The 13812-nt window shown below is 37.6% G+C and overlaps 1 protein-coding gene across 1 annotated transcript in view; it reads right to left on the reverse strand.

Moving 5' to 3' along the window:
• The window catches only part of TRHDE (thyrotropin releasing hormone degrading enzyme), a gene marked incomplete at both ends in the record, with an annotated part of 208642 nt that overhangs the window by 98675 nt on the left and 96155 nt on the right, over positions 1 to 13812 (reverse strand). The window contains one exon of the mRNA XM_082052838.1: positions 8621 to 8758. Coding sequence (XP_081908964.1) covers positions 8621 to 8758 — 138 coding nt within the window. The remainder of the gene's footprint in view (positions 1 to 8620; positions 8759 to 13812) is intronic.

Genomic DNA, 13812 nt, shown 5'->3' on the forward strand with positions numbered 1-13812 from the left:
CTGGCTGCAATGTCTGTTGAGCAACAGGAATGACCTTAACCTAGAGGTGTCAAACTCATTTTCACCAGGGGTCACATCAGCCTCGCTGTTGCCTTCAAAGGGCCGAATGTAATTTTAGGACTGTGTGTAACTACTCCTACATTTATACAGTCCTAAAATTACTTGAAAATTAGTCTGACCCCCCTGTCTCAAGCAAATCAATGGGCATGCCTTAGACCTGCAAGAACAACTGAAAACTGGGTAATTACTTTCAAATCCAAGAGTTGAGCTTAAATTGCACTTCCTTAAACAAACATACTCACCATATGCTCTTGCTTTTTTTCCTTTTTCCCCAAGAGAAGTCCAATCATTTCTCAGCTCCCACTCAGAAGGTCATGCTGAAATGTATTTCACCTTCCTTTCTTTGTAATCTGAACCGTTTTTCATGGCCTATGGCTTTACTCTGATAGTCGGGGAACAAGTGTGTCCTGTCCATGCCATCAGTTACAACACAGTACTGTGGCGAGCTCCTGAGAGACCTCTGCTAAAGTCCTTCTACCGAGCGTTAAAAGCGAAGATAATTGTAAAGCCTTCTCTGGAATTCTTCAGCTGTCGCTATCTAAAACATTTCATCTCTGGGAACTGCAGAAGTACTCGCTGAAAAAGTCTTTTCAGGGAATTAATTAGACTGTATCATGAGTCACTAAATCCCTCTTTCATTTTCAGAAATTGAGCACTGTAATACACCAGTTTGGCTGTTTTCTATATTCTCCAATGGCACCTCAAAATACAAGAAAAATGAAGCCTAACACAAGTGAATTTGATGAGTATGAATGCTTCCTTATGTTATTGCGATAACAGAACATATTTCTTTAAATGACTACACATGTGCCTATGATTTCCTCTCTGTGACAGAAATGTAAAATGTTCAAACGAATTCCTAGAGTCTTTCCCTTTGGAAAACTCATGTAAAAGCCATGAGAAGAAGGAAGGAGATAGGTATATGCAGACTATACAGCAACTGGTACAAAATGTGACAATATGAGCCTAATCCTGAAATTCTTAGTCCAGGCCATCATTTAGTCACACACTGAAATACCTTAAGCATGTGAGAACCCAGCTTAAATTCCATACACTATGTAACTATGTCTCGGGAGAATTTGGGTCTGACTGTAGTAATTTAATTTATCTTCTTTACTTTTTAAAGTAATACAGAATTTCCAACTGATATTTGCTTATCAAGCAGTGCACACCCACAAGTTACTGTATTGTAGATACTCAGCAATAAAACCAGGATATATTTTGATAAACAAATTAAACTTACACTATTTTTAAAACTTTACTTACAGTGTAGATGAATCAATATATTAAAAATCACCAAACATACCCATAAACCTGTAACGTACTGTGCTAAATCATCAAAGATGCATAAACTCATCTTCTGTTGTTTTTATAGATCGTAAGGCCATTTATCTGATGCCAAAACATCTCTGAAAAAGCAACATCATATTCATGGAGAGCTTTTCACTGGGAAATCATAATCATTTTCTATTCTGACAAACACAGCTGTTATAGGGCTGGATAATACCACAACGGTCAGATGGTAAGATGAGCCTTGGTGAAATGTTTGTCTTAGACATAAATTTTGTTGCAAATTTTAGGAACATGACACAATGAACAAAATTCAGGAGTAAATGACCATAACTAATCCTGTTCTTCAGGTGCATATTGTCACATCATTTTCCTTGAATAATAAAATGTATCAGTCGCCTAGACAAAATGCTGCTAGGATCTCATTTACAACAGTAGTTTTATTTAGCCTTACTACCAAAATCACTCTTACATGTTCTGACACCAGTGACAAGGACAAAAGCATGTTATACTTTTTCATTAAATCCATCTATGAGGAAATCTTCAAGGATGGACAAACACAAGAGGATGACAACATCATCTACATAGATGGGTCATCAGCAGAATTCAAATAAGTAGCAACTAAACCAGTGCTTCTTAAAATCCACTGTATTAAGAAACTCTTGCAATAATAAAACTGGCTCCACAAATCTGTGTTTTCCATTAGAAGTAAAGGACGAAGGTTTTCCCTTTTATGATGAATACTTACAGAAATGTTTTCACAGTCACAGTTACTTCAGTTGAAAGAAGAAACATATCACCATTTTACCAACCAGTTCCACGGAGAAGTCAAAACCAAATTAAGTTAAAAAAAATTGTGATGATTGTCCATTGATGACTATCTTTGGCATCAGTATGGTCTCATAGCTATCTACTAATCCAGCCAATGTGTTCTGTAGTTATATCATATAGCACTGCCATAATAAAACAAAGAGTTTAAAATTGAAGATTAATATTCCTTTTATTTTTAGTTAACTAAATGCCATACAAGAATCTCAATCCATTTGCTTAAGACTGTTTTGCAACTAACCACAGTTCAACATGCCATTCTACTGGCTCTCTTTTAATATTCGGAAATTATCCATTACTTAAACATACCTATAAAAAACAAATTAAATTTAAAAAACAGTGTAGCAGAGATTCTTCCAGAGAGTTCCCTTCTGAACAGAGGTCCTGCAGGCCTGCAGGATCGTATTTTGAGGAAAATATTTACCATATTTTTATGTCAAGTTTTTTCTTTTTAGTCTATTTCATTACCTCAAGTTTACTTTCTATTTTCAATTCTTACAAATTGTTCCAGGTTACTTTTACACTTGTACTTGTTGCTATAGTTTTACTGACCTGAACTAGGATGTGTACCAGCAAAAGTTATCTTGGGCATCATTGTTTTTTCGGACTCCTTCAGGGGAAAAACAAAACTCACTGTAAAGGCTTACAAAGGCACTTTCTGCTTTGTCTTTTGTTGAAAATTGCTGTTAGAAAGGAGAGCTGGAGAATTAGAAAATGCAAGTACATTTTAGGAACTCTGGTGTGCAGGCTGGTACCTCCATGTACACTCACCTTTATCAACATTTAATTTTATGTCATAAAAAATCTGAGACACAGACATACTATTCTGTTCCTTCTACTCCCCGCCAGGGAAAGATGTATAAGAGATTATGACAAGGCACAGTGTATTGAGCCACCGTTGCTGTTTCTGCTTTGATCACCTCCTCTCACCTTCGGGGGCTGCTGTTTGCTGCTCCCTTTTGATGGGGAACAGGCAGAAGAGGGTCTTGCACTACAACAGTCTACATCTTCCCAATCGCTTTGCCTTGTGTTGGCCTGATTAAGCTATCAAGTCTAATGAGCTCTTCTTTAAAATGCTCTGCTTTTACTATTGCCAGTCAAACCCATATACATTTCTCCCCAGTGTGGAGAACAGAACACTCCTAAAACACTATAGGTGTGTAGCTGTTCGTATACCACACACAGTGGTTTCTATGTTTCATCTTTAGAAAATACTATCTTAGCATACACAAGACAGTGTAAAAGGTTAATGACAGTTTGAGTCAGGAGGGTGCCCAGATGCCTTAAGAGAGGTATTTTACGTATCTTGAAGCACCCGCCTAGTGTTACAAACTAGCACCCACCAGCTGGAGTGGGACAGCCTGCATACTTTAGGTCAGGTGCTCTTAGGACTGCTCTGATCCTGAACCTAAAGGTTTCACCAACTCTGAGTTTCGATGGCTTTCACATTGGAAGCGGTAATGACCTACAGCTTTTTTAGCTAAACAGAAAGAAATTATTTTCATTACAGGAGAATTCCTCTGTTACAATGGATTACGAGCAAATGGCTCCTGAAAGCACCTTCTGTAATTTGGGCATTGACCTGCTGCGCTCGCAAGCCATGGAACAGAAACCACCATCACACAAATGCGCACCCAGGACTTAATGGCATTCACAGACAACATCACAGCTAAATCAGTCAGGGAGAACAAGAAGCTCTCCCTTCACACTGCAGTAAGGGAATGGATTGCAAAGCCACGTGAATCGTATTGTAAGGCTTTTAACTAGCTGGATGTTATCCTATGCTACTGATTTAGTTACATGAATAATTAAAAATAAAACCTGTTTTCCTATATTTTATTATTTATAACATTTATATAGTATTTATTTCACTGTTAATGAGCTGCTCTCACTTTTCTGTGGTCATTTCACTGATGCACGTTATCACAATTTCATTGCACTCATGAAATGAGTGGATTTTCACTCTGATACTAATCCTAGTTTTACTGGGAAGAACACATGTTCTTGGTTTTTTGTTTGTTTCTTTTATTTGTTATTACAGTGCCAATATCCTTCCCAGTGCCTGAGGATCAGAAGTAAAAAGCACAAAGTTTTTAGAGAGCTTTTTCAGTGACTGCAGTTAGCCCTTCTGTTCTTCCACATTCTTGTAGAACATGTTATGCTGTAAATTTTTGAAGAGAATTATGCTCAAAAGGGTGAGCAAGCCACTGCTTTCAATATCTTGAATTCTCCTTTCCTAGATCTGTTATTGCAACATACAGGGAAGCTGAGCATTTTTCTTTATGCAAATTTTTAGTTGAACAGATTTCCTAAAGCGTAACATTGCCTTTGAGGGGAGGCAGAGAGCATGGTCTCCCTTTATTACTATTAGAGATCTATCTTCCCTCTATAATTCAGCACAGAAAGCAGGAAAAAGTGTCTTTAAACAAGTGGCAGAGAGTTAAGAAGGAAAAGGAAATCATACATACAAAGATTTAGGGAAGAATTAATTGTTTCCATTACAAAACTAGAGCAAATAATTTATATCATTGCTGAGGTTAATTTTGCTTACATGGAGGAAAAAAAAATATATTCTTCCCTCTTCCAGTCAGCATCTTCCTTATCTTGATTATTGTTTGTCACTTGCCAAGACATATTATACTGGGGGTATTTTTATAGCTACACTCCATTATACTGGTCTTGCCTGCTCTGATTGCCACCAGAATCTTCAACCAGCATACTTCAAAGCATACAGCAGGCTGACAAAATGACTTCAGATATTATCTGGCTCTCTACAGTGTCCTTGGTGCCCTTTCATCCCTTCTGTTATCTGGCTGTGACTGCTCATCTAGAGCTATGACTCCTTCACTTCTGCCTGGGATCTGTCTCACTCACACCGTTCTGGGTCTGGCTGCTCCCTTTGAGACGCAGCTGCCTTGTTTCTCCATTTTATTAGAGCCAGTGTTTCCTTGCTGATTGTTGCTCCTCATGTTATTCTTGCTGCACTCTCTTCTCCTCAGCTGATGCAGCTCTCCAGGGCTATGATTCCTGCTGTCAGTTATTTCTGGTATAGAAAGGCTGTCACGCTTTCTGCTTTGATTTAACAATTCTCAGATCTGATCCTGTGTTCAACAGGCTATATTTCCTGCTGCACTTGGGATATAACCACTTCTCCCATCATTGTGCGAGGACACTGTTTCCCTTCCAGCTGCACTCAGAAGACATATCTACTCTGTGATGTAACTTGAGAGCCTTGAATCATCTACCAGTACTGTTTATTAATGAACTATCACGACTTCTCATTTTTCTCTACATATTTGTGGCCCTAGTGGAGGCTGAAACACTCCTATGTGAAAAATCACTAGTATGAGAGTTTTAAAAGAGGCAAAACATTACCTTTAAGAGCTTAAGTGGAAAAACATTGTGTGCTGCAGGGCTGTAGTGCCTGTTCCACTCTTCTTGTGGGATTACCTGAATACCATTCTTAAGGGGTTTATGTCATGAGATTTCTTTACATGCACAATCACTGAGGACAAGAAAGTGGAAATGAAAAATATATTCAGCTCCGAGGCATTTAAATAGCACAGTTTCAATGGTCATCTCTGAAGTGCATAGAAAGAGAAAAAGTAAGAGGTATATCTTTAAAATGACAGCTGGGTGTCTAGCAGAGATGGGCACTTTAATGGTGTCTAATTGATTTATGCCATATTGATGACAGTAAAGACAATGAAATGACAATGACATTCTATGACTGTCATTTCACTGAACAAAAATTAGATGGGAGAAAGTTTCATCATTTCAATATCGTGCAGAAAATTGTGAAGAGAAAAAAGGGATCACAATCCAAGGAATCCAAGGTCCCAGGGACCACAACGTGAACATAAAAATATACATATACATATATATATATATATATATAAAAGACGTTGAAAAAAAACCACCACCTCACCAAAATGTAGGGAAATATACTGCACATAGTGCTAGACTGTTTGAAAATGAACATTTTATTTAAGACAGAAGAAAAGTCTTCACTGATGTCCCTGATCCAATGATTGCTAGAGTCAACAGAAAAAAATTCCAAAAACTTAACACTTGACAGCATTTTAAAAATAAGGCAGCAAACAACCAAAAAGCGATCCCAGAAACACCAGCAACAACATCCCTCCAGCAGCACTCACTGCATAAGGAAGACTTTGAGGCACCTGAAAATATCTGAGCACAGGCCTGACCAGGTAAAAGCCTGCAGTATAATTTTATAGTTTGGATTTTATTGACATACCATTCATCACAGTATTTATATTGGCAGGCACTGGGGAGTTGGAAGGATAGGCAAATGTTCTAGCTACCTAAGAAATAAGCTTGTTTCCCTAGTTGATTTGAAGTCAAGCTATGCATGCAGGCATACAAGGTTACATAGGTATGAAACAGTATAAGATTTACAACACGTTAAATTTTCTCTAATTTATCCTCAGAAGGAAACAGTGTCAGGTGTTTGGAGGAAGGTACAGAAACAGTTAAAAAGAGCAGCTACAAACTCAGGACAGTTTCTTCCTATTAGATACTGTTTGTATCTAAAACAAAAAGGATGATCAGCTGGAGGGAATAGCAAATTATCAGACAAGAAAACAAAGATCTTATGGTCATCTTCCATTGACAGTCCTCAAGGTGGTTTGCTAGATCTGGTAACAGGGTTCAAAATTTACAGGATCAGGCCCTACTATGAACACATTCAGTATCACCTAGGGTTCAGGAGGGCTGGCCATTAGATAACCTGAGTGGAAACACTGTGGTATCCACTTGGTATGGGCACTGTTACAATGAAAAAAGAACCTTTAAATAGTCAGATACATGACAGAGATTGCGCTCTAATCTGCACAGAGTGATCCTATTAGCCTGCATAAAATAGCTAATAGTACACAGATGTGTCCTACTATCCTATTTGTCATTTCAGTGTAAATTAAAATTACTTAATGTTTGCAAAGAGTTTATAAGATGAAAAGATAAGTGTCAAGTATTACAGTTTACTGTGTGATATTACTATTATCATATTAATTAGAAAAAATAATTAGCTTGAAATATTAAGATACTGAAGTGAGATAAGCCTCTGAACCTACTGTGGTTCAGCTATCACCAGCAAACATATGATTGAAACATTTAAACAATGAGAATACTTCAGTATGCTAAAAGCTGCTGGCTATTATAGCTTAATTGACCAAGAGTAATGTTTTCAATGTGAGCTATGGGATTTTTGAAAATGTTACTTGGGCTCTTGAGCAACTCTGGCATTTTAAAATATTTTCCTCAGTATTCTGTGTTTGCATATTACATTCTATACCTTTTACATGGACACACACGCTCTCATTTGCCCATCCTTAAAGGCATAGGATTTTTTCATGGAAGAGGCTCACATTGAAGTTATTGCTGACTGGGAATAACTGATGACTATAAGAGAGGACACACCTCTTTTTTTAGCCCAGAATTAGCAAAGGACAATCTGGAGGCTCAATAGGCAAGTCAGTGCTCTGTTACTGCTGTCTTGTTACCATCTGAAGTTAGGCAGCTAATGACGCAGAATAAAATATTATCAGATGCAAAGGTGATGGTCAGAAGACTGTTGTAACTGAATCATTAACAGAGAGCTCCAGTACAGCCTCCACAGCTGAAGGCTTCAGGCAGCAGCCTCTGTGTCACACATCAAGTGTGTTTGCTCAGGATAGTAAGGTACAGTATTACACCACGTAGCAGAGAAAAATTGTGCGGTTTGATGGTAACCACCAGCTTTTGGGTGGAAAAGCCCAGTCATCTGATGGAGAAGGTGGAAGTGTGCAGCCCTCTTAGTCCCACACAGAAGCTCTTCAGTCCCAAAGCTGGCCAAAAAGGCTCTCTATTCATTGAAATACAACTTGAAATTGCAAGAATTTAATACATATTCCCTCACAACCCCAAAAGTCAGTTCCACCACTCTCACTCAGCAATAACTTCAGAATTTTCACTAGCTGACAGAAAAATTCTAATGGATAGGAAAAAAAAAAAAAACAAAAACAAAAACAAAAACAAAAAAAAAAAAAAAAAAAAAAAGAAAAAATTTTATATTTGACTTTAGTACTTGACAAGCTTCCTAAAGAGATTCAACAGGACAAAGACTACACATTGTTGTGCTTTTTAAAGCATCTAACACAGCACAGACATTGTCACAAAATAAACAGTAGTAAAAAACCCAAATCTTCTTGCTGAATTCTGACAGCCTCCCAAGTTTATTTATAACATTTAATAACACTGGATGTGTTGAATGTAACCGGCTAAAATCACTGTAGGATATTCCAAATATATTCCACACAAATTTAAGTTTCCCAGTTTAGTGTACATATTTTTACAATGGTATTTGTTTTACAGACAGAATATGATCTTCTAGTAGCTACTGACACATCTATATACAGAGATAGATAGGTTTAATTAGTCTCACCTTTTTATAGGCAATCCAGTCAAACACCCTGTCAATGTCTGTAGCTTGCTGCACCTCCTGGGATACTGGATGTGAACTGGCCAGACCATCCAGCAACATCACTTCATGTAGGACGTCTGTCAGAAATCTCTGTTTTTCCTGAAATACAGCATATGCAGTAGTATTGCAGACAACATTTACAACAACACAGAAATTATGCACAGTTATCAGAGGCAGATGACTAATATGACAGTTGACTAAAATCAGACCTTCTGGTTCAAATGTAAGCCACCATGACCTCCTACAGTCTGAACCTACCAACAGGTACATGGAATAGACTCTGAGTCAAGATCTTTTGCTGCAGTGAAACTTGACTGAAATTAATGTAAAGACTATTAAATTAATCAAAATGTATCTGTAGGTGCAGACTGTAATTCGATTATGACTATTCATTCAGAGTTACGAGGGGTGGGTAAAGAGGTGAAATGGCCTCGTGTTCAGTCATAAAAATATATAAACATTACAAGTTGAGGAGCTCATTGAATACGCAGGTACAAAAACTTTTGACAGAAATGGGTAAACACAGTTGTTACTGCTTTATTTAGGGATGTTTAAGTCACTTGGCTCTTAGTGCAAAGTTCACATGGTGGGTTGACATGGGACAGGACAGGACAGGACAAATCCCACAGCAGTGCCACAGCAGGTGCCTGCATTGTCTTTCATAATTCTGGTATAGAAATGCTTTCTCCTCAAGAACTTCCACGCTCTACAAACTTTGTAACTTCCATCTGAAGGAAACCATCATTATCTCTCTTTACAAGTGGGACAACAGCTGCATATAGAAGTTAAATGGCATAGTCAAAGTCACAGCTACATCAGAGGCAGGTGCAAACCCCAACAATGTCCAACATACTAATTTGTTTCTATAGCTTCTGCAAATATGAATTGTAGAGGTATGTCAAAACTGCTGCATATTTACTCCAGCAGCAACATTAATTGCTCATCTATACTCTATGAACTGTGCTGCACTCACTTTTACAGTGCAAGTAGATGGGGCTTTTTCAGTTGGGAAATGCCATGCCTTAAAAACTCCTAATAGTCATTCACACAGATGTGCCTAATCCAAAAGACTGCATCAGGAAAGAAGAGCTTCATTTACTTGTTTTTTCAAGTCCCAAATAAATGCAAAGAGAGAATTAAAAAATATGGAAGGTTTAAATAAGCTTTGTTCACCCCGAAATGACATATCTCAAACTTTATCTAAATTACAACTGTTCCTGAGTTAATGTCAGCCTAGTACCATAACATAAAGAAATTGTAGGCAATGCTGCATTTTTTTTCAAAAGCCACCTTGATGTCCATAGATAAAGAACCACACAATTACATAATAAATTCTATGTTTAATTTCTTGGGTGGCAAGATTTTGGTACCAATGTGTTAATTTAAATTATATTTATAAGACAGCTGAAAAGCTCTTCCAGTGCTGATCCATCTGGAAATAAACCTTTATGTTAAAATTCATTAGAGCACAAGAAATGTACCTTGAGCTGATTGTATATTCAGGCAATTAAAAACACGGGATGCAGGAAAGCCAATTACCCAACACACTCTTAGTGTCCTCAGCTGGCTGCATGAGGTAAGGTTTGTGAAAGGAAAAGTAATGTCTTGTTCATATTATTGTTAATTTCCAAATTTTCTCAGGCATACGCAGCTAGTAACTACCCTTTTTAATGACAAAGAAAAGGTGTAGGGAAACAATTATTATGACAGTCCTACTCAGCGGAAAACTGTTGAGGTGTAAAGGATTGTAGATGCTTTGGTTACACCTCACACTCTCTGTTAGTAACAGAGACCTAATTTCATCAGAAATACGATATGTAATACATGCAGGTATGAACACACAGAGGTATGGACCTGTCTCCAAATTAAAGTCTGGATATCACAATGGACAAACAGTTGTGGGAGTCAATTGTTACTGTTTGGTATTAACTCATTAAAATGACCTTTGTTAATCACAAATTAATACTTTAAATACAGAACCTGGAATCAAGACGATCAGTATGCAGGAAACATAAAGTGAAGCTATAAGAATACAAAAGATATAAAAAGGACAGGCTACATTTTGGTTTTCTGTTTGTTTCTTTGATCATCTCCTGACGGGCTGAAAAGGAACATTTTAGATTTGTGATCACTTATTCAAGTCACCATAGTCCTCATTGAAATTGATGGCAAATGGTCACACTGGGATACTACCGGAATAGCTGGCATGCTTCCTAACATGTAAACTTGCATTTTAGTGAGAACTAAGAAGGCCTTTAACCTACAAAGATAAATTTATTGAACTAATAGGACTTCGACAACGTTCCCACTTTGTCCTTTTAATACAAAGCATCTGAGAGCAGATTTCAAAGGAGACTGAAATATAACTCCAGGGAGACACAGAGAGCGAGAGAGAGGAGTTTGCTGGTTGACAGGGGCCCTGCAGTTTGAAGATACAACAGAAAACAGACATGCAGAAAGAAATTTTAACTGCCTTAATTATGTTGAAGAAACACTACCTCAGCTATTACAGTCATATCAGCACGTTAAGGGTAAAAAGCCAACACACGTGACCAAACTGCTTATACTGACAGAAGATGGCCTTTCCACACCTTAGTTGTTTTACCCCATGCAGTACAGTGGAATTGATCCGTTTTAACATGATACCTACAGGACTAAAGAAATACCTAGCACAGAAATTGTAAAGAAAATCAATCTTGGAACGTGTTTAATGAGGCCAGTGAGCTGTCAACACAGTAGGAGACAGGTTTGCATCTAGACATGAAACAATGACAAAATGTTGTTTGAGGTGACACTCCTCCAGGGGAGTTCAACTACAAGAGAAAAGCCAAAGACTGTGATCCGCCTGTAAGGAAAAGAGGGCTTGAGTTGAGTCTTGAGGCTTTAGAAAGTGTAGCTGCATAGAAGCTCAATGCCGTGCAGTGCTAACACAGGGCCAGGGCTCTGAGCAGGAGTTGGTATGACAGCAGCAGAAGCCTAGTCTGAAATAAGGACAGAGGTGCTTCCACTTAAATTTGTGCCTATAGCAATTCTTCCACCTATAGCAATTCTTCCACATCATGGAAATAATCTGGAGATTTTTAAATATGGATCTGCAGTGTAAATCACTCCATAGAAAAAGAATCAAGAGTAAGAGACTGTCTAGCCATAAGAAAGCTTTCAGGTTTTGGTTTATTTTCACCTTGTTCTAGGGAAAAAGGTTTATGGAAAGGCAATGGTCACTCTGTGTATTAATCTCCAACAGGACACCCACCATTCAACTAGTCTCCCTCTAAATGGAAAGAACACCATTGTGAAATAACATGTTTTGGCAGAAAGATTATACCTTCAAGAGCCATTAAAAATTTATTGTGCATAACAGGATAACAATGGTGTAATGGAGAGGGGTTGCTGCTGGTTAAGGCATTAATTTAAGGCATAATGTTAGAGTACAAGTTAGCATGACAATAATGTAATACTTAATGTTAGTCACATAAAAATAATTTCTAAAAATTAATATGAAATACCAGGGAAAATAATTAAAATGAAAAAACTGCAAAACATCCAACAGCAGAACAAAAGGAATAGCATAGTGAAAGCCAAAACTGATAATTAGTACGCAGAAGAGATCAAAGGCCTCAATATTAAAGGCACCGCCTTTGTTCTGGGACAGTCATTTGAACAGTTTATGGACTGAGAAATCTTTGTGAATAAAGCTGAATATTAGTGTGCAAATCTGCAAATGATTTCCCTGACAAATCTGCTGGAAATATCTTCTTCAAAATACAGTGCTTTACTAGCTGTCAGGAATACAAAGGAGGTGAGTGATCCCTCATGCCTGAGAAAACAAGGATATGCAAGACACAATACTTGGGTGTATAGGAAAAGTACACCCTAAGGAAAAAGAAATAGAGGTATATTTTGAAAGCAATCAAAACCCACCAACATATACACTACCAGAACTTCAGTTCTAATACAATATATTTGAGGGTGAAGCTTAACAAACTACACAGGAACATCATGTATGAGGAAAACTTAAGGTTCAATAAAATACTTTAAGGCCAGAAAAGATCCACTAGGGGCCCAAAAGCAAGTTCTTTCTGTCTACGTGCTTGTAAATAGTAAGTTGTCATAGCACAGGAAGTCTCCTGAGTACTTGCAAATGAAAGGCAACATCTCTTTCTCTTTCTCTCTTCCCAACAGTAATTTTTTTTTGTAAATAGCTTGAGCAGCTTACAGATTGCTTTTTTTTAATTTATATCTCTGCATGTGTCCTTCAGTTATGTGCATAGTTTGTTGAAGAAGGCCTGCAACACATTCTACATTTATCAGCTGTGAATATGTTACAGTTCTGTGTCTACCTTCAAAACCTTATTTTCTGCATTTTCAGTCGAAGTTCTTGCAAAATTTCTGTTCTTCTGCTCCAGAAATTTTCACACTGGCTAACAATTTTACCTGTTATAAAGCAACATTAGTGCTCTGGGAGTTTGTAGTTAAGGAAGACCGATAGCTTTGAATGTAAGTAAGGACAACTGGGTATGTATTTTCTTTTCAACGAAGTGCCAAACCAGATATTCATGACCACCTGCTTAAGTTGCCAAGGAGATGGGTAGTTGATTTGGAGTCTTTGTGCTATTTCACCCGCTACTTCAACTGCTCTTTCCTCTCAGTGCTCTGTTTTTCAGGTATAACTTTGATTTGGTTGTACACCAGATCCATTACACCAAATGTAGGCCTACAGAATGCGAGGATGCAGTGCAAAAAAGGGATCATTATAAAAGGAAACAACACATACTGGCCACCATGGTTTTAAAAAAAAAATAACCCAGTTTCATTCTCCAAGATCATGTTTTGTTACCTTGCATGTATTTGCCTTCACGGAAATAGTCATTAGCAAATGGATGAACACAGATCAACTGTCCATTCATACCTTTGTCTCCAGAGCATTTTAAAACATTAGGCAAAAAAGTATGAAGTTCATCCTCTAACACAAATTCCACAAGGGGAATCTGTTGAGGAAATTCACCTCAATTCAAGAAACAGGAAATAATGCTTAAATGAAAAGTGGCTTTGAGATGTGGTTGGTCAACTTCCAGCAATAATTGCCAGAGATCATCATCAATCAGAATATTTTTAAGGCGCTCTAACATTTACTAGATGGATTTTGCATCCCT

This window comes from Streptopelia decaocto (assembly GCF_964273445.1).
Source record: "Streptopelia decaocto genome assembly, chromosome: 1".
In the NCBI taxonomy this organism is placed as follows: domain Eukaryota; kingdom Metazoa; phylum Chordata; class Aves; order Columbiformes; family Columbidae; genus Streptopelia; species Streptopelia decaocto.